The sequence below is a fragment of the Seriola dumerili genome, unplaced genomic scaffold, assembly GCF_002260705.1.
Source record: "Seriola dumerili isolate Sdu_G_001 unplaced genomic scaffold, Sdu_1.0 BDQW01000465.1, whole genome shotgun sequence".
Taxonomy (NCBI): domain Eukaryota; kingdom Metazoa; phylum Chordata; class Actinopteri; order Carangiformes; family Carangidae; genus Seriola; species Seriola dumerili.
The window spans coordinates 762367-784402 of NW_019174720.1; the positions used below are offsets into that span (position 1 = coordinate 762367).

Here is a 22036-nt window from a genome sequence, read left to right on the forward strand (position 1 = left end):
TTAGTGTCAGGATGGGCCAGAAGGTGAAGAGGAGCTGCGTCAGAGAAGAGCAGAAACTTTAAACTGTCACAGCATACCCCTGAAGTTGTTATTAATTTGTTCTGTATTTTGAAATTCCCTGTTTTAATCCACATTGTTAGAGTTAGTCACATAATGCTCCACAACTCCTCGGTGCACCCACATAATGATTTCCTTTGTTTTATCCTTAGTTAAGCTCCATTTCTTCCCTCATATCTCCCATTGGGAGCTCTTCACTGTGTCAGAGAGCAGTAAGGCAGCTCCCCGCTGGTGGATCAAAGCTGTTAAGTACACTGGGATCATAATGGAAGACGAGACTGCTGCAGGTGAGGGATACACATGTAGCTCGTAGGTGTGTGTGCAGTCAGGTGTAGAGCACTCGGTTCAGGTGAGGAAGGTCACACCTTCCCCTCTGTTCTCCTGCCTGCTGTGGATGGTGCAACGCTTGCTCTCCACATTTACTGAAAAAAATCCTCCACAAGTCTGAAACCTTGAAGTTGATCTGTTATTTTAATGCTGTTGCGTTTCCTGAACCTTAGTTGTTGGATTTTCTGATGTGTTGCTGCATTTGTGTTTTGCTGATGGATTGCTGTTGTGTTGTGTTTTCTGTTTTTTATTGTGTTTGTTCAGGGCCACTGCAGATCTGAGCCCAGAGGAAAACCACGAGGCGACATCAACATGAGCTATCAGACAGTTCACATTTAAAACTGTATTATCCACTTCAAACCATGTGAAAGTGGAAGTTATTACACAAACTGTCTGTGGGTAAACTGTTGGTAAATGGCTACAGAATATCTCCAGAAAGTAATTGTAGACAAATTAAAAGTTTCATAGGGATCAAAATGTTACGGTCCTTAATATGTGACCTGGTTTGTGACCTCTCTGTGAAGTGTGAGCTGAATGATTCTAACAGATGTACACTTCAAACACACTGATAGAGCCATGTTGATGGTGCAGCGCTTTGCTTTTTCACTTAGAATCACCGCAACAGCATCATAAACACGACAACTATGTCATTTAAACACATTTAATGTATATGTAGTCCATGATAGTTTTCAGCTATACAATAACAATATCAACACATTTAATATAGAATATGTGTCAGATTATAGACTCTTTCTTTGCATAAGAATATTTCATCTCCAGTCTAAAGTTGTAACTTATCTGTCTGCAGTTTCACATTTCACATCTAAAAATAAAACATCTGAAGAGCTTCATGAAAAACAGCAGGCATCTAAAATTCATCTTTTTTTTTCTTCTTAAAAATACAGCTGAGTCTATTGCTGCAAACTGAACAACATCACTTTGGCTAGCTTTCATACCTTTTCTTCTGCTCTCATGAAAAGTAGAAATGACACATCACCTGACCATGAAAAGCTCCAGCAAAATGATCCTAAAAAGCTCTACTTCAAATAAAGACACAGACAAGTACCCACTGTGCTGTGAACAGTTCTCAATGCAAACAAGAGGCCTGTGGATTGTCCTGAGGATCAGTAACTGGGATGTTGTTGGTGGGAAGACATTTTCAAGACTTTACTGACTACAGTCCAGATTACATTCACCTCTGTGACCTGAGGTGGTGGCAGAAACCTCAAAGGTGACGACCTCACAACCTCAGCAAATCAAATCCAAACCACTGGGATAATATGTTGTTAGCGGTGTCGGGTCACAGGCAGAGCCCAGAGAGTTGTGATTGTAGTTTGTGTTTCTGCATGGCATCATGTCACACTGTGACTGTCTGATGATTGACATGCTGGTAATAAAGACCTACAGAAATAAATAACCATGACCAGCATAGACATATACCACCTCTGTGAAGCGTTTGAGCTCTGAGAGAAAGACGACATGTGCACACACACACGGAGCTCAGGCACACACACACTTGAACAGAGACACGTGTTGTTGTCTAGACAGGAGCATAATTTAAGGGCCACACTGATGCTTTCTTCATACTTTACCATCAACAGATCACATCAGGATTGTTGACCATTTTCGAAAGGAGATCTGACTGATTCTCCAGCCATTAGGTTCAAGTTCATCATAATATAGAAATTAAAGTGGCTGCAAACTGTGTAGCTTATTAACTTTTGTCAGAAGTAATGTTGTGGTCATGTGGTGATGGAGCTGTAAGCAAGGACTGTTTTGAAGTCTGTCTGGTGGTGTGTTCAGGGAGCATCCCGGTATCTGAGATTTGGGAGTCGCCTGTTCTACCTCAACCTTTTTCATGAAAGAAATTACAAAATTGATGTCATATATTCATATGATCTCTTGTATGTGTTTGTTGAGCTTCAAAACAGTATGCTGGATGCAAATTTTGGAATTTGAGCAATCAGTCAATCCCAGGGAGTGCATCATTTTTAAGATCCAAGCATTTTAAGTCTAAGGTACCAGAATTTCCTCAAACCACCTTTGGACATGCACTGCCCCCTGAGTGCAGCTGCTGTAAATCAAAAGAAGGAGCCTCTTGAAATTGTTGATTGTTTGAGTTGACTGAGGAACAATGTCACATCTTGACCGTCCAGACCTACATGAAACCATCTTAATGGATCAATTCTACAGCCAAGCTCACGGGAAATGTTGCTCTTTATGCAGCTTTGATGCTCTGGTGAATGAAAGATATTTCTTTTCAGTCCAAGTATCCATTTTAAGGTTTACCTTCACACTGTCTCCATACTGGACTGAAATGTACTGAAACAGATGTGTGGGAGGAAGAAAACTAGTGCTATTCTTTGAAAAATGGTCAGCAATAAAACACTGTTGATCTGTTGTGGACAGGAACATATAGACATATAAAGCCAGTGATATGGTCCTTCAAACTGTCTCCCGTGTGTTCACACTGATTAATCTAATCCCACCTGTCCACACCCCCCATCAGAACAAACAAACAGGAAGAGGCTGGACCCTAGGGCATGTGAATATTTTGAATAATGAGACATGACTGTCACAGGGTTTACATCTGTCTCTGCCTTTAAGCGTCTGTGTTTAAGCATCATTTTCACTGTCTGAGTTCACTGGCTCCTCTTGCTGGAACAAAGGATTGTGGGTCAGTTTACACATATCCTCCGGAGTCAACTCTCTCATCTTCCCGTCCATACCAAGTTGCATGGGCTGAATCACATTGGTCCTGCAGAAAGAGATGGTTAAAATGCAGTGAGTGGATGTTGAATGAGCCTGCAGCACTGAGAGTAATAAACTACTGAAAACACTGGAGTAAATGACTCTCAGTCTTGTCTGTTTATTCTTTCTAATTTAAGTTATAAAACATGGACAAATACACAAAATACTAAAATAAATATATTTTCCTCTTCACATAAATCAAATCCTCACTTATTTAGTAGCCCTGGTCAATGTCACTAAAATGTAATGTGTAAAATGTAATTATAATTCCTGTTCATTTAATACAGTTTGTTTTTAAACTACAGCCCAAGAAGAATGAAGCCAACTCATCTGAAATGTTTGACTAATTAAACTATAATTAAAAGGTCTGGCAAAAGACAGTTCATTTTACATCTTTGATGTTCTGCTGCTCTTTGCTGGAGGGGTGTTGTTGCTCCACCCTCCGCTCTCCTTGACAGCGGCAGTCAGAGGCAGGGGGCATTATGTTTTCAGGTCATCCATCCGGACATAATATCTCAGTAACGCTTTGAGGGAACTTCTTCAAAATTTGGCACAAACATTAATTTGAACTCAATGATGAACTGATTAGAATTTGGTGGTCAAAGGTCAAAGGTCAAGGTCACCGTTACCTCAAAACATGTTTTTGTTTTGAAGTGATGACATTTTATATCCAAAAGGTCAAACGTCAACTTCACTGTGACATCACAATGTTCTGTAAAAACACTTCTGGTACACTGTAACTCAGGAAGGAGATGGTGATCATATTTCCTGTAAATTGGTTGGTTGGTGGAAGAAGCAACCACAAGAGGGAAATTCTAGTTCTTCTTTTAAAACTCTTGTGTATTTTTTTTTACAGTGTGTTTGGGACCATTGTCATGTTGGAAAATCCCTCTCCTGCTTCTTGAGACAAATTTGCATTGATAGTGCCACCTATAAATGTCATCTCCCATACACCTTCTGCTCTCAGGCAGCCTCCACCTCCATGTTTCACTGTCAGCCCTGTGCAATCAGCCTGCGGCTCTTCACTGTGGCTACACCTTCTTCTTCTTTACTCCCTGCAACATTTCAAACTGACCAACCGAAAATTACAAAAATCACTGCTGTCTTGTTTTGTTGATGCATTTTTGATGAATGATCACATTGAGTGCTACACTCACTGACAAACATGCTGCATTTCCTGTGACTCCATAATAAAAGTCTTGTATTTTTTGAATGTGAAGCTGCAGCAGTAGGAAACGTTCGGTTTGCGTGAGCAACAACTTAATTCAGCATTCTTCAGGAACGTTGTGACACACCCGCTTCATAATACAGTAAATATAGAAATATTGCTATAGTTTCATCAGTGAGTCATAGGCTCAATATTGACTTCACAGACATGTATTTAAATGAAGACATTTTAGTGACATAGGGGCATTCTAAGTTTTGATGTATACTGTATTTTTATACTTTAATGTACTTGGTATAAAGCTTTCTATTGTGAACAACAACAATTTTGAAATGAATTACAGATGACAACAGAATGTACTGTGGATCACTTCAAACCAGTGCACATGTCACATGTGTGTGTTTGTGTGTGTTGCGCTTTCATTAACCTGGACAGTTTGTCAAACATGCGGACCAACTTCATAGCTTCATATTCTTTCTGCTCCTCCGTCATTCCCTCCATGGGATTAGGCTGCTCCTCCTCTACCACTCCTGTTATTGGGTTTATACTGGAGACAAAAGAGAAACAGAAAACAGCAACATCTTTCAAAATTAAAAGCTCTAAATAATCTTTAGTTTCTAAATTAATTCATTTAGTGTTGCCTCTGTCTTAACCCAGCTGTGTTGTCACTACAAAACTGTGTTCAAACTGTGTAGCTCAACATGTGACTGGAGAGGAGGGATGTGGCTTCCTTTGTTAAGACTAAGAAAAGCTCTATATAAGTACAGTCCACTTACTATTTACCATATAGGCAATGATAGAGAAACCTGCAGTGGGGTAACTGGAAGGAATGGCTTACCTGATCTGTACCAGCATGCTGTTTTCATTGGAATTATCCACAATAAACACTATTTTCAAGCTGCTTAGTGTACCTGGTTCCTTAGCTGATGATTCTGCTGTCGTATCATCAGATCTGCAACCCCAAGTTGACAGAAAGACCAGGTAAACCCAGCCATGAGGTTCTGTTTGCAAAATTTTCAGCTCACACCTCCCCAGGATTTTTTCCTGAATCCTCAGGAAGCTTGACTACATTGAATCTGATTGGACCATTCACTGGTGCCCAGAGGGCCATACACACTCTGGAAGCAAAGTGGTAATCTTTTGGAGCTTGGTTAGTCCAGGTGACCCTTGAAACTGTTGACAGCTATTACGAGGTCAGACGGACTGTGGCTTGTTTGGTCACAGTTGTGATCCAATTACCAGGATGTTAAACTGCTCAGCTGCCCTGAGAGAGCTCTCAACCAAGTTCGTGGAAGGAAGACAAACCTCCCACTCAGGAGGAACAATGCAGATTTCATCCTGGTTACAAAACATTAGAACAGCTGTTCCTTCTTGCAGGGACATGTCCACTCAATCTACATGTGCTTTGTGGACTTGGAGAAGACTTATGACTACGTCTCTCCAGGTACCTTATGGGAGGAAACCAAGGAAGTCTTCAGTGCTGGAGCTGTTCATTCAGTCCTTGTATGGACAAAAACTATGTCTTTTTTTCTCAGCACTACATCGTGGTGCAGAGGGAGTGGGCCTGAGGGAAAGCTCTAGATTTACCTTTCACTTTATATTCAAACTCTTATTTATGATCATGAGCTTTGGTTAGTGACAAAAATGGTTAGATTTCAGATACAAGTGGCCAAAATGAGGTTCATGGTGGTTGGGCTCACCCCATCTGGGGTCGGCGTGACATAAATTGTATCATTGCTGTGTGTACAGTGCACGACGCTGGTGTTAGACGTCTGCGTACCCACCAGTTTGGTACGTCCACACGGCTACAAAGGTACCCGCTGCACATGAGCTGGAAAACAAACATGGACACTGAGTTTGAAGAGAGGCTGTGTGAGGAGGTTCTCAGCTCTTCTTCGTCTTGCATGAATGTTGCCATTTTGTGCACATGTACAGACTGTGTAGACGACGATGTATTGCACATGTATGGAACGCGCCCTCCATGTGGAGTATAAATGAAAACAACTATGGGTCTGTAATGTCTGTAGCTGTCTGTGTATGCATCTGCAAGCCAACATAAGCAAGGCTTAGGAGAAAGATAAGGAGCTAAGAGTAGAACTGCTGCTCCTTTGTGTTAAACAGAGTCAGTTGAGCTGGTTCAGGCCTCTCATCAGATGCCTCCCTGATGCCTTCCTTTGGTGGTATTGCAGGTGGAGACTCTGGGGCAGACCCCGAACATGCTGGTGGGGTTATACAGTATATCCCACCTGGTCTGGGAATACCTTGGGATTAAGAGCTGGAGGATGTCTCAGCTACCCTGCATGGCCTGCTGCCACCATGAACAGGACTCACATGGCCAGCAGGAAATGGACAGATTATTGGTTAAACATAAAGACTCAAGAACTACACAGATCTGCTAAGTTCATTAGAAAACTACTACTACTATCATTTTTGGAAAAGGTGCAATAAAAAACACTACATCAGACACAGTGTGGTACTGACTGAGCCTTGGCTTCTCTGTACTCCTCGGTCTCCGAGTCCTCATCTTCAGAGTAGATCCCGGAGTCTCTGCCCCCCCTCAGCAGTCCTCTAGCAGCCAGCAGACCTGCAGCGTTACCGTATCCAGTATACTTAATGAACCTTGAAACTGGATAGAAAACATATTACTGTTAATATGGCAGCAAGTCAACAGAACCAATCCAACAAGAGCCACAACTTAATCCAGTTCAGGCTCAACTGAATCTTGAAGTGATAGTTCAAGTTGTACCAACCAAGGTTTAATTCATATCACATATTTGTTCATCCATAGCTAACTGCACGATTGATCAGTCAAGATGGTCAATGTCACAGTGAGCCATGGACTTAAAGTCAGTCACATAAAATTCAGCAGGAATGATAAAAAAATATTTTTTCCTACCACTTTCTTTGCAGAGAACAAAGAGGAATTCGGCAGCACAGTCCTTGACGTCAGTGTCGATGTGTGTCATGAGGCGGACTAGTTTGTTCCTAAGGGAACTGCCCACCTCTGGTCTGTTCTTCACATCACGCAGTGGGGGCAGAACCTAAACACACACACACACACATGCATGCACGTGGATACCTGAGCAATCAAAACACCGGCAGTGCTCATAATAAATCTCTTGATCATGAATTTTATTTTCCTCAGCCCAGTACTGACCTTTGACCTGAGGAACTTCCTGGTTTCTCGGTGGATGCGTCCACTCTCAGTCAGCAAGTTCAGTGATGGGAGAAGGGTCTCCTTCAGCTTATGTCCCTTATTAAAATTACAAGCATATTTTTATAATTTCATAACAAATACAATCAGTTGGACTACAACAGCAAATAACACCTCAATATAAAACACTGATGAGCCACCCTCGAGAGATCTGGGGCCATCGGGCAGCTGCTCATTTTACCCCTTGAGAAGTGTGTGTACACAACTACTGTAAGGTCAGAGTTGAAGCAGAAGTTGGCCTGTGATAAACCTGCTGGATACAAACTGATCACTAGTGTTTCTTGTCTGGCCAGATTTCATTGAGTCTAAGTCTAAATAACTAAAAAACTAAATACTACAGTATGTAATTTTTTCTAATATTTTTTGGTTAAAATATACTACAAAACATATCTTAAGACCCTCTGATGAAACTCCAGTGTTTAACCTCATTAACATCCACGTTTTTATAAAATACAAGACATACGATTAGTGAAATAATCATCAACACCTTGACTGAGTGTTTCCACCTTGAACTGCAGTGAACCAATGACAGTCTCATAAACACAGATTCAAACAGTCAGGGTTTCATACATCACAAACCTAAGGAACCAATCCTGTCAACTTGTGGGGAGGGGGGGGTAAATAAACCTGAAACCTTGTCAGTACAGAAAGAGAAAGTTAGCATTAGCACAACCACTAACACTGTGTCAGCCACCGCCAGTTACAAGCTAACAAACAACATAAACAAATAAAAAATGCTAACTGGGCTAACCGTTCTGATCCGGCTGCTAGTCTCTGGTGCTGGTCTCAGACTCCTCATCTGAGTCTGGGTCTGACTGAGGCTCAGACATGTGGGTCTCTCTGATGTTTCCTCCTCTAACCATCTTGATACTCTCTGCTCTTTCACCTGTCCACCTGGAGCAAGCAGGTGGTGGGCGGGGCCCAAGGCTTGATCCACATTTCTCAATCAGGAAGTAGGAGATGAGCTAGCAAGCTTTATTCTAGAACATAGATATTATAGCTTTAACCAAAATTATATGACACAATACCTAACTTGTAACAAACCAGAACAAACAAGTATATCTATAATATTATTGTAGCATATTATAATTCATGTACCTCAGGTCATTCATCATAGTGGAAGTAATGACTTGTCTCACCCGGTCAAGTCTTTTCTCCATGAATTCCAGCAGCATGTTGACAGCATCCATGTTGACCCCCATGTATTCGATGGAGCCTTGTTGCACCTTGGGCATCAACAGTACATCCAAACATGGCAGAGGGAGGTTACCCAGCAAGTTAACAGTATGGCTGAGAAAAGGAAGGGGAGGGGTTAGCGGGACAGTGTCAAGGAAGAGCAATGATTGTGATTCAAGTAATCAGTTAACAGAGAAACAGTCAGTAGAAGTAAAGTGTGTGTTGTCCTACCTGTGGAACTCCTCAGTTCGCTCCTCTCCATCTGCATGGCTCATCAGACAGTGTCTCAGTATGGCTCCCAGATGTCTGTATTCTGCTGCCTCTTCCTTCACACACAGACATTACAGATACACACATGTTGTTAAGGTGTTCTGAAGAGAAACCTTATCACTGCAAATGTGTGTCTGTACTGTAGATTTTGCTTTTGCTTGTGTAACAGGCAGAGGAACCTGACTAATGTTGTGTTGTTCTCTGACACTGAAACAAGGAAATGTTTCATATCTCACATCTTCCAAAGGACAGCATCAACATTTCTGGCATGGTCAGCACAGACACAGCAAGATCATTAACATGATTGATTTCATATTTAATATATGTAAGGATTGGACAGTAACGTATTACAAGTGCTCCTGTGACTGTAACTGTGGCCATTTGATCTTCCTCTGTCAGTAAGTCAGTCAACCAGCTTTGGACCAGACTGACGGTCTCAAGAGGGAGGAACAACAGGGACTTTGTTATTCCCCTAACTTTTCATCTAGTGTCACCTCGAGGTTAACATTTTTGGTTTGGCATGAAATGTCTCAAGAACTACTGGATGGATTGCAATGATATTTGGTAAAATATTAAAGGTCTCCAGAGTATGGATTGAATTCTTTCTCCTCTCACAGCAGGTCTGAGTTTTCATGTGTCCCATGAAAAATCTCAAAATCTGTTTGATGGAATGGCATAAAACTTAGTTCATATCCCCCTCAATATAAATTATAATAACTTTGGTGATCCTCTAAATAACTGGAGGAGGAATCCTCCTTGACCAAGTAGCTACAAAACCAATCACATTTAGCTCAATAAAGGAGGGGAGGTCTCACAGAGCTGCCCAAATGCATCACGTACAGACAGAAGAACTAATCAAGGTACAGTAGCCTGGATGTGCAAACCCAAGGAGTGATTGCTGCTTTTCTAGAGAGTTAACACCCACCAAGGGAAATCAGACAGTGACAAGTTGATGCACACAGAAACGTGTTTCTTAAATAAATAATTTTGTTTTGACATACAGTACATTAACACAGTTATTATAATCAATGACTTTTAAAACCATAATTCAGAATTATTAGTATAATGATAACGTGGCTAAAATGATTAGATTATATAAGGTGTAATTTTCTTCACTACCTCGTCAACCTTACGCCTTGTCGTGTCAAACGTGATATTGAACAATATTTTCAGTATTTCCATGGCTCGTTCCGTCTGTTGCCGACTCAGTGGGGGCAGGTCTTCAGGTGGGACGTCCTCTAACCCTGCCCTGGCCGTCTCCAATGTATCTGGCCAACACAGACCCAGAGTGGCATCCAACTGGTTGCCTAAAACACACAGGACAGGAAGTTACCAACTAAAGCTCTTTGTACCGTTCACAAAATCCTTTACTTCTTGTAAAAGATTGTCAAATGATGTTTGAACTTTTTTCATATGTCTTGTTATATTGTTATAGATTTATCAGAACATCCTCGGTGTTACAGACGTTGGTGACCTGGGTGGTTACCTTCCAGACTGGTAACCTAGAACTGATGTTGGTTAACCGGGTCAGTGGTTACAGAGAGAAGTGTCATTGTTACACTGGTTAGCAGTCACCTAGCAGACTGATGCCGTGAAGCTCCTGAGCCAGCTGTGCCCTGACATCCACTCTCAGGGCAGTCAGCAGGAAGGTGAGGCGCAAGTCAAAGAAACGCACCTGGACAGAGAGAGCAGACACATGGAGACTATTGCAGTCTATCTTCAGAGTGGGGTTAGATAGCTGGAAGGTATGTTCTGCACAGAGAATCAAAAACTGTAAAGTAGCAACAGCAGGCATCCATGCCTGGTCAGTCTGTGTTTATAGTTATTCTTTGATTGGCTATTTCCTGTTTTATAGCTGTTGATTTATTTCAGGCTAAGTCTTGTTCAGCTGTTGTGGGCTGAGACATGTATGAAGGTATTGATAGGTTTGGCTCAAAACTGGAATTACTGCCTTGTCTCCGCCAACCAATTATGCTGCAGCTTACATCCATGACTGATTCATAATATACTGTATGTAGTGAAGACTTTGAAGGGATTTAATAAAATGTATTAAGTGTATTGTGGATTTGTGATATAAGGATATATAAATAAAATTGATTTGACTTGACTTTGTTAGGCTTTGTTGTTCTTGTCTGCCATGATTGTTGCTGCAAAGAAGTTACAAATTCTAATAAACGTGGATACTTCACACACATCTTCAGCCCGGCAGAAGTGAGTGATCTACACAATCACCACAGCCACCAAAATCAACCACCAACCAAATGTGAAATATGGTTACTTCTGCTCCTGAGTTACAGTGATGAATAATGGCCAGAAAAGGGTTTTTGCAGAACATTATGATGTCACAGTGAAGCTGACCTTTGACTTTTTCGAAGCAAAATACCATCACTTCATCATTTGACATTTGTGTTGCATTGTGTCATAATTAGAGTATGAATTCTTGAGTTATGGCCAAAAACTAATGTTTTGTGAGGTCAAAGTGACTTTGACCTTTGACCTTTGACCACCAAATTCTAATCAGTCCAATCATTGTCCAATTACCAAATTTGAAATTCCCCCTCAAAGTGGTGGTACTGAGGTGTTGCATTCACGAGAATGGGGCGGATGGACTGACAACCCAGTAACATAATGTCTCCATCCACAGCTGCTACCAGCATGGAGGCATAGAAAAGTTTGTGGCCTTGGTTAAAAATCGGACCCATGAAGGCTAACCCTAACCTTAGAGTTCAAAGAAACAATAGTGGGAAACATGCAAACACACTAAAAACACATGGAAACAACCCACCATCACCTCTTGCTTTGAGGCGACAATGTCCATACCTCATGGTTCCAGGTGGGATCATGACACTGCTTTAGCCTCTCTGCCACACCCTTTATCAGTTGCAGGTCTGCAGCTACCACCTGCCATCCATCCATCCATCCATCCATCCATCCATCCATCCATAGATAAATGCTATATTAAGCATCAACATAATCTGAGGATTACATCTAAATGGAGGTAGAAAGAGACACAGAGCAGACTGACCTGTCCTGTCTCGTTGTGTAGCAGGATGTTACAAATGGACTTGAGAGCCTCGACAATCACTTCCTGGTCAGGGTTTTCTGAAGGAGGGGAGGCTTCTTTCACCAACTCACTGGATACATCTTCTACATCTTCGCCTTCTCCCCCCTCACCCTCCACTAGGATCAGAAATCATGGCAAAGTCAAGTAGCACGTTCAACCTATAATTAGACTGCTTTAAGGTTAAAAGGTTCATGTGAAGAACTGAGGACAGAAGATAAACCCAGCTGCTGGTCGAAGAGTGGGTATTAGTTGTACTGTCCCACACATTAATCACACTTTAAGACCTGTGTAACATCTTCTAGACAAATCAGCAAGAGAAGTGAGCAACATATAAAACAAAAAGCCAAACATACAATCGATGCAGAGGAACGGTGGCCCTGAGAGCTCAATGCACTGAAGCTTCAGAAAACACATGCAAACAGACAGAACACACAAAACTCCAGAAAACATCTTCATTAATTTGACAACACATGAGCTGTAAATACTTACAACACAACACAAGTGTTTCCAGGAGATACTAAAAAGTGATAAACCTGTTGTTCAATATTTTGTGATTTTTTAAATTAAAAGCATTGAACAACATGGGTGTTCATCACAGTTATTTTTTTCCCTTTATTCCAATAGAGACAGTGAGAGAGAGATGATATGCAGCAAAGTGTCAGGGTTGTTTTGTCTGTTTGCATGTGTTTTCTTAAGATGCAGTGCTTTGAGCTCTCAGGGCCACCGTATAAAAGATTTGAAGTGTAAAAAATATACTCTTTCCCTCTATGCCAAGTTGAAAATTGTATAAAATTACATATTTGCAATTCAGAAATTGAAAAATTCAAGACTATATTCAATCTAAAGCCAGTCTTACAAATATATTATTATATATATATATATATATATTATATATATTACATAATATATTTTATTTCAACTGTTTAATAAGGATTATAATCTTTTGTAATCTTTTGTAACATCTCTAAATACAATCTCTGCAAGCCGCATGCATGTGAAAGACAATGTAAAAACCAATAGGACTGGTGCATTAATGTGATTTTATTTCTTCAAGTGTCAGGGGAACAAAATAGAAACACCAGGTTAAAACTTCAAATGTGGCAAAACGAAAATGGTTGACAGGAATTACCTTGGCCCTCCTCTGGCTTATTGTGGGCAGGTGTGGCAGTACTGGCCACAGCGATGCCAGCATAGCGGGCGAGAGTGGACATGGCAGAGCGGTTGATGAAGGGGTCCAGGCAATGTTTGTCTCTGGACAGGATGCGAACTGTTTCTAGACATGCCAGCAGACAGGAAGGCTGCAACTCCCTATTCAGGAAACCGAGCACCAACTCACCCAGGTGCTGTGTCACACAACAGATATATCAAATCAGATTTATAGTTATGGAAGCAAAGAATGGCCACAAAAGCCATTCAGTGTAAATACCATTCAAATTATAGCGTTTAAATATCTTACTTTGACCATCTATCTGAATTCCCCTCTGAAAGTTTTTTAAGGTTACAGATTCAGAAAGAAAATGAAAGTCAAAATCTATACTCACATTGCTGAGTGAAACTCAGTGGGGTCAAAAGGGGAAGGCGGTCTCAGACTAGATTTCACTTTTTAATGCAGTGTTAAATGACAGAAACACAGGGTTGTTCATATTTAGCATTCAGCTCAGCTTAATACATATATAAGTGTACCTGCAGGTGGAATTCATGGTGTGACTTTGGAGGATTATGAATCACAAATGAATCAGGTCACAGCTTTGATTGCTGAGTAGATTTTAACAGCTACTTTAAATAGTGAACAATATTTCAACTACACTGCCAAATGTAAGAGAGAGGGAACAGCAGTTTTATTCATACGATATGTAAAATGCTGGATCTAAGCTGCTTTGCTATTTTATGTATATTAAATATTTTACATGGCTAAGATGCTCTTTACGAGGGAGTGGTTTCACTGAGAATATTGTGAATCTTTCTGTTTTGTAAAAGCAGTAGTGACCCTGTTTCACAGAACAGTTCAAGTCACTTATGCCTCCTGGCTGATGAAGTGGCCCGATGCAGGCAGCTAATACTGGCTCTGATAAATGCGTCTGCTAAGCTGTCTTGCATAATATCTTCGTCCAGTCTGAGTGCAGGTGAACACTCAGTGTGTGCACATGTCTGTTGGATAATGAAGGCACGCAAAGGCTGCACCTTATATGCTCAACCCTAACTCTGAACCAACTTGTCTTTCTGTTTTCCCGATATACTTAACCACCGATGTATCCTGTGCTTTCCGGGTAAGCTAAACTGAACAAACAATAATTTAACAAGGATCAGTTTGTAAAGTTGTTGCCTTTTTAGCCCTGTGTAGGGCTGTCTCAAATGCAGTGGATGGGATGCTTCCTTGTAAACAAGCCAAGCAGCTGTGCACTGCACTTCATCAGAGGTGGAGAATTTATCCCAGGATACATAATAATAAAGTTGTGAAATGAAGAAGTATTAGATTATTGGGTATAGGAACACTTTTAGCTCTGTTTTTTTTCAGAAATATTTATACATAATTTCAAAGGCAGTTACAGATGTGCTAAATGTGTTGGGTACCTGGCACTTTTCAGCGTTAATGCTCTAGACTACCAGTGGTTCACCTTAATCAGCTCAGAGGTCGATTTTCATCAAAACTGAAAATATATTGAGACTCAGGGCTCTATCTTACACCCAGCGCAAAGTGCAACACAAGTGTTTTTGCCAGTTTCAGAGTGACAGTCATTTTCCTGTCAAGCTCCCACGTTGTTTAAACAGCAGATAAACTTGCGCCCATCTGAGCGCCCATGGGCGTGTTGGTCTTAAAATGAGGTGCATTGCTATCTTGAGACAGCAGAAAGTGATTGACAAACAAAAACCTGGTCTGAAGGCAGTGGCTCAGTATTCCACTGGTGTTTTAATGACACATTATCAAGAGAATAATATGCACCTACATAAGCAGGTGCAGTATGTGCCTGTTACGCACAAGCAGAGTGAGCTGAGAGTGCACTTAGATGTGGGGATAAGTCAGGTCGAACATAACAACACAGCCTACAGAAGGTTGGAGCATCATTTATGGCATATTGTGTGTTGTATAACACTGCTATGATATGATCAAAATAACTCATTAGCACCAGGTCAGTATAAGTTTTGCATTGATTTGTGCAACTCACTTCATCTCATCCATGCGTAATGTTCTATGATAAAATGTATTCTTTATCTTAGCTCCATTAGCTTCCACTCTGCTGTTGCTTGTGGTTGCCACAAGGTGCTCTTACCTGATTTGCATTTGTGTAATTTTTATTGAACTTCTGAACTGATTAACAGGGAAACAAACTGATCCAATACTTCTACTGACAAACAGTTTATCTTGGATTTAGTTTGGTGATAGAGCTATTAAAATGAAAGAGGAACATCTTAAGAAGACAATGAACACATTCTACAACGCACTGTACATTTCATCTTCAAGATACTGACGCCATCTTTAGACCTCATCCAAAATAACCAGTCTTGAGAAATGCAGAGTCAGTCATTCATTCACCACACCTTCCATTCTAGTTGTCTCTTCCCTCCCTGATTTCTCAATCTCTTTCTACACACCTCCACTGAGTTGCTGGTTATGCTAGGTGTCCTGTCACCTTTGATATAGTTTGAACATACAGAAAAACAATTCTGCAATTCCCAGACAGATAAAGTTCAAGACCAATAGCATCCTCACTGACATTTTAATTTCTCTTCCATGATTTACATTCTGTAATAAATCCCTATCATCAGGACCCCATCCACCTTCTCGTTTTTGGTTGTAGGGAGTTAACCAACAGAGGAAATATGACAGAAGGTGTAGATAAACTATGAGAAGAGTAACATGTTGTTCATTTCTTATCCATACCTTTTGTAACTTCCCTTCCTAAAGCACCAGGCATGCACACACAGGGAGAGACAGATGATACGGAGAAGGTGAGAGAGTGTTAGAAAAAGGCTAGTGTAAATTTCCATGTGTTCTTTCTCTGGTGACTTGCGTGTTAATGTAAATGTACTTGCATGTTTTTGGAGTTTTTTCTTTCATTTATAAATAAGATAGATTTATAGATAAATACTCTATGATCTTCTCTGTCCTGACCTACCAGAATGTAAGTAACCATTAAGATATATTGATATTTTTCCACTGACTAGCAGCAAGTAGACATACAGGAGTCAGTGTATGGTGGGAAATGTTAGGAATACCTCTCTGTCCCGCTCTTCTTCTCTGCTGAAAGTAAAGCACTGGTTCATCTGAAGAAGATAAAAGGAGAAGGCACACACAAAGAAAAGTGTGAGGTAAAGAAGACAAGTGAAAAGAGGAAGAGGCAGAAAAAGAAATGAGACCAGAGGAAGAGAATAAAAGGAAGAGGAAGAGAGGGAAAGGCAGAAGAAGGAGAAAGCATAAAGCATCAAGCATAGAAAAAGTAGCCATGAACAAGCAAGCAAGCAGAAATGTTAGTTTGACACAATCAAAAATTGTTTTCATTTTTGGAAGGATCAAAATGACCGGTCCAACTATGGGACAGTCTACAGTGTAAACAATAAAATCAGAAATGTGACAACTATTCCTTTTATGTATGCTGTTGGTACATTTTGACCTCGTTTTCAATTGAATATTCAAATTTATGAATATCCCATCCCCCATGTGTCAAAGAACAAGGCACATGGTTGGATTGGGGTAGAAATTCTGCCCTGAACTATTGTGGGTGGGTGACCAATACAGGGTCCAGAAATGAACTAGGTTTATATCTAGTCTTGTTTCATCATTTGTACAAACAAGATCTATGTTTACAAGTTCCTGACAAGCTCTTACAGCTGAGCTAATAATGACTTTTCCTTCAGAAGCAACAGATGGAAGCAGCATGAGCTGGAAGAGGGTGAGGTGGATGGTTGGCTATACAAGATGTCTCATTTTGACACTGACAACTGCCTTTCACAAACCATCTCCTATTAACAGTCAATAACCATATCCACCATCCAATTCTGATAGAACAGACATCTTGACACATTAACCCTTTCAATCTCTGATCTACAGGAAATTTAAAACTAAAACTGAAAATTTTCAATAAAGCTGGAGACATTAAACCAGTTTGTTGTCGTTGTTGTTGTTGTTGTTGTTGTTGTTGTTGTTGTTGTTGTTGTTGTTGTTGTTGTTGTTGTTGTTGTTGTTTTGGTCACTCAAAGGCAGCAGAACAAGCTGAAAACACATCATTATTATACAGGTTTCTACTGTGATAGCTGTAGCCTCAGCCAAACCAGTAGTAGTAAATTTGACCTTTTTTCATACAGTAAAGTTTATCATTTAACAGCAACTTGTATGTACATTTAGTTAATTTAGTTAATCACTCAGGACTGTTGTTGAGAGACGCATGCAACGTAAGATTGAAGCCATCTTGGACAATACCAACCATCCTCTCCACATTCTGGCAGGACAGAGAAGCAGCTACAGCTGCAGCAAACATCTCATCACACTGCGCTGCAGAACAGAGAGGTTCAGGAGATCCTTTGTTCCCACTGCCATCAGGCTATACAACACCTCAGCCAAAGGAAGTGGACTAATCTAATTATTATTATTTATTTATTATTAACTGTTATTATTATTATCAACGGTGAGCTAATGGACACATGAATTTCCCCTAGGTTATAAATAAAGTATCTATCTATCTATCTATCTATCTATCTATCTATCTATCTATCTATCTATCTATCTATCTATCTATCTATCTATCTATACTTTTCTTTTTCTTGAGTTGCTGTTCTACTGTTCATGTATTAGATCTTTTTCACTGAAAGCTGCTGCTGCTGCTGCTGCTAGAATCAAATGGCTGAAAACAAAACAATGAGATAAAAGAGGGAAGCTGTAGAGTTACAGATATTTCTCTACATGTAGTTACTTCATCCACTGTTTATGTAAGAGAGAATACCAGACAAGTTGTATAGTCCTTGCGCATCAAAATATCTGTTGTTTGCGTTGCCAGGCAACATCAAACTAAACAGGAAGGGGTTCACATGGCTGAGCCAGGAGCTGAGCCAAGTTTGGAAACTGGGAAAAGAGTACAATTTACTGATTACTATCAATCTGACACATACAAACATGATCATCATACCATAGGTGTCCAGTTATACTGTCTGATTACAAAAGGTTGATCCATTCAATCAGCCCACTTCAATGAACACTTGTTTAGTCTACTGATATCAGCTGGTAAAAAAAACATTACAAGGCATTGGTTGCTTCCTGACCCTCCCACAATAGAGGAATGGACAGAGATAGTTAATGAAGTATATACAATGGAAAAAATCATGTGTCACTTGCCTGCAAATGAATAAATTTACTAAGTTATGGTCACAATGGGTTTCCTATGTATGACGGTCACAGCCACATTTTATGGAGTGAACAAATTAATTGAACTTTTGTTGTTTGTCTGTTGGTTGGACACCTATTTGTGTATGTAGGTATGTGTATATGTCTAGTCTTTTTTTCTGTCTTGAAACTTAGATAACTTACTGGATTGTCTCCCAACACATTAATGCACACATGGGTTAAAATACATCCCTTCAGATTGTGAAATAGTTATGGGAAATTCTACTGAATACATTTTGTTTGAAAAAAGGAAAAAGGGATGTTGAGAAAGGAAGAGTTCTTAGCCATGCTGTTCATTTGCTGCTGACCTCTACTACTCTCTAACTGCAAAGCTTTATTTCTGTAACTGGTGAAACGTAATGTGAAATGTGTGGTGAAAGGTTAATCCATACCTTCCAGCCAATCAGAATCAAGAATTTGCTGTGGCCATGGTATGAAAAGAATATTGCTATTAGTGCGGCTTTAGCAAGAAAGAAGTTCAAAGTAAATTCATTCCCTCATTTTGTATTTGATGTGTGCCTAGGACTGTTTCTTCACAGTTAAGAAATGATTTTGAAGCATCACATTCTCGTAATGAAACACTCAGGGGTCTGAATAAACCAGAGCAGGCTAACAGCGGAACTAAACTGATAAAGTATATAACGAATCAAGCTCCTGCAGCACTAAGCTCCTCATCTCGGAGTAGAGTAGGATCTGACTGGGCTGTAGGAATCTCTATTTGTGTATCAGGGAATCTAATCCTATTGCCTTCGAGATCAACTCCCACATGGCGAAAGGCTCAGTGACTGAGAGAACCATGCAGCACTGCTTACCTGGGGTTAGCAAGCAGCATGTCGTACAGCTCAAGTGCATTGAAAGCTTGGGAAGCAGCTGCTCTTTAGCACACTTGGGGAAGTTAAAGTACACTTGTCAAACCTACCATTTAGTCTTCATTCCTGGAGTCTTCAAATACTGTTTGAAAACAGATACAGTACAAGTGATAACTGATAAAGCATAAATCTCACGTTTGTGTTGTTTGTCCAAGTCTAATTTTGTAAGTTCAATTTTCCTACTGTGGCCTGGTCTTCATAACTGCCCCCTGAGGCTGGAGGGCCAAAAACATCCAGTGGTGCTTGACGGTTGCTGAGGACAGCAGATGCCGTCACTGTTTTTCCCCAATGGCAAAAAGCAGCAATTATGAGCTCATTTTACACTTGAAAACAATCTTCAACAAGTGACACTAAAATGAGATGTATGCACTATTGGAAGTGTTTTCAAAAACTATATGTGGTCAGTCTGGCAAATGTCTGGTCAGCTACTTTCCCACCTCTGATAACGAGTAGTGCTCAGCTGCTTAAGCTTTTCTATGGCAACCAAACGGTGGTAGTTAGATATATTCATCTGACACTCCCTCAATCAATACCTTGCACTCAAAGCATAAGCTTAATGAGCAACAACAAGTGGTGCAGAGTGCTTTGCAATTTTTCTATCTGGATTTTACCTGCACAGTTTGCCCTACCTTGCTGATAGAGATGGGCCATGCATTGCCTGAAAAGAAGACCTGCAGACACTACTCAGGGCTGGAAAAAGTACTGCCCCCTTCACTTTATGTTTTTTGGATAAAAAAATGTATTTGTATTTTTTCTTTCAGGGTTTCCACAGTTGATTCAGTTGGTTTCTTTACCACCTGTCAAACTTTCTAGAGTTTGTTACCCTGTAATTATCCTTTAATGTCATCAGTCTGTCAAGGGAGCTTAAACAAATCTTAGCTGGAGTGAAATTAATTAATTATTAATTGTGTTCAACTGAGTTACTATTAAAATTTTCAATATTTAACATTTATGCTTAATTAAAATTGACAAAGTATATAACTAATACACAGTAAGTTATCAGTTTATTAAACACATCTGTACAGTCTAGTACTTTACTATCTCGTCTGCTTCATGTACACACAGGGTGGACAAAACACTATAGTGCTGATAAAAAGGAATTTCCTGGAAACTATTATGATCAGGTTACTGAGTGTGTGTCAGGGATGCAAGGCTCCATGTCGGGCAGACTCTGGCTGGTACATACACAGATTTTTCCATCCATAGGCCTACTGGGGTATAAAATGGTTTGAGCTTCCCCAACCAGTCACTTCTATGAGCAGAACTTTAACTTTGAGGTGTTTATTGTTTCGGTTCAGTGAGCTGTAATAAAAAAGATCTACAAAAGCCACTGCCCAGTAGCTGCTCAGCATCACACAGCACACAGACACAGTCAGAGAGCAGCTGGTGAACAAATGGAGCATTTAGCAGCTTAAAGGACGTTTTCGCAGGAGCTAGTGAAAACAAATCCACAAGTACAGGAGAGTGAATACTTGATATACATTTATTAGCAGGCTAATGTTGCTCTGTCTGTTGTCTAAACAACATGTTTGCTATAATAACATGGTTCACAGCCATAGACTGTAGGCCTATATGTTCACATCTTTTTCGGCTGCCCCCGAGTGGCCAAAAACAGGAATTAATTAAGCCTCCAAACTGGTTAAGTGTCTCTTGGATAGGAAACAATAAGCTTTATTTTATTTCCGTGGATAAGCTTCAGCTCTTGGTGGAAATACATAGGCAAATTGTGTCACATATGTTTGTGTTACAGTGTTTGCTATATCTTAAGAGCGTTTTTATCAAAGATGATGCAATGAAGATCTGAAGCTTTCCAGCGATTATAATATTATTTGGTGATGTGAAAACATCTCCTCTAATCAGGATAACACAAGCGTCATCATCTAAACTGAAGATGTCTTCTAGCTGACATAAAGTTTGAACGGAAGCTATTTATCCTAAGACAGTAAAACAGACATTTACAGAACACTACTGTATATAATAAACTTCATGTTTCAACGCAGAGGACATGTCGTTCTTATACTGCCGTGCTGATGTTTACCTCCTTGTTGTAGCTCTGTAGAGCCGTCAAAGCAGCGTCCTGCTCCCCCGTCTGCATTTGCTCTATGATGGTACTTAAATCAATTTTCATCGCCATTGGCCTTGCTGGAGCTTCCTCCTCAATCCACCGTCAGGGAAGGACTGTGTGTGTGTATATTTGTCACTAAGATTGTATATACACGCTATGGTTTGTCACCACCCACAGATGACTGCATGATGTCTCTGAATCCCTGCCAGCCGGCAAGAGGCGATTAACGGGGAGGATTTGTGCAGGCTAAATGCTGCGTTTAGGTGTCCCGGGAAAAGACGGACGAAACAAATTTCCTGATTTAAAAAAAGGTTATACCTGTATTATTTTGCATATTAGTTGGATAACAATAATAATAATAATAATAATGTTGCTTTAAAGCACTTTGTGTTACACTGTTTGTATGAAAAGTGCTGTACATACAAAATCTGATTGATTGAGTCTGATTGATAATAATAATAATAGTAAGAAGAAGAAGAAGAAGAAGAAGAAGAAGAAGAAGAAGAAGAAGAAGAAGAAGAAGAAAAATAGCAGCTCTGAAGAAGAATAGCAGCTCTGAACGAGGGTAAACACAAATCACGTGTCTGTTTTCTGGTTTCCGTGTGAAGATAGAACACATGACAGTAAAGATGCTTTATAACAAAGATGACCCATTATAAGCTGTGCCAGTGGTATGAAATGGTATACACTTCCTGTTTCCTAAGT

General features: G+C 40.2%; 1 protein-coding gene across 2 annotated transcripts; it reads right to left on the minus strand.

Moving 5' to 3' along the window:
* Nucleotides 1-396: 396 nt before the first annotated feature.
* On the minus strand, nucleotides 397-21534 carry ric8a (RIC8 guanine nucleotide exchange factor A). 2 transcript variants are annotated; one of them, XM_022763030.1, is made up of 15 exons: nucleotides 21305-21534; nucleotides 16240-16287; nucleotides 15905-15922; nucleotides 13154-13367; nucleotides 11986-12140; nucleotides 11781-11861; nucleotides 10536-10635; nucleotides 10080-10267; nucleotides 8922-9016; nucleotides 8654-8804; nucleotides 7458-7553; nucleotides 7197-7341; nucleotides 6782-6926; nucleotides 4728-4847; nucleotides 397-3142 (listed from the first exon to the last, which is right to left on the minus strand). In XM_022763030.1, exons 1-15 carry the CDS (start codon nucleotides 21398-21400, stop codon nucleotides 3001-3003), a joined length of 1794 nt encoding a protein of 597 aa, XP_022618751.1. In that variant the 5' UTR covers nucleotides 21401-21534; the 3' UTR covers nucleotides 397-3000. The 2 variants fall into 2 exon arrangements, with proteins under 2 accessions (XP_022618751.1, XP_022618752.1); XM_022763031.1 differs by lacking the exon at nucleotides 15905-15922.
* Nucleotides 21535-22036: the final 502 nt, after the last annotated feature.

Excerpts from the sequence above, each read along its gene's own strand:
- ric8a (XM_022763030.1), bottom strand. The coding sequence starts at position 21,400 with ATGGCGATGAAAATTGATTTAAGTACCATCATAGAGCAAATGCAGACG. Across the intron at positions 16,288-21,304 it reads TACAGAGCTACAACAAGGAG|ATGAACCAGTGCTTTACTTT; the intron begins GTAAACATCAGC and ends TATCTTCTTCAG. Across the intron at positions 7,554-8,653 it reads TGGAGAAAAGACTTGACCGG|GGACATAAGCTGAAGGAGAC; the intron begins GTGAGACAAGTC and ends AATTTTAATAAG.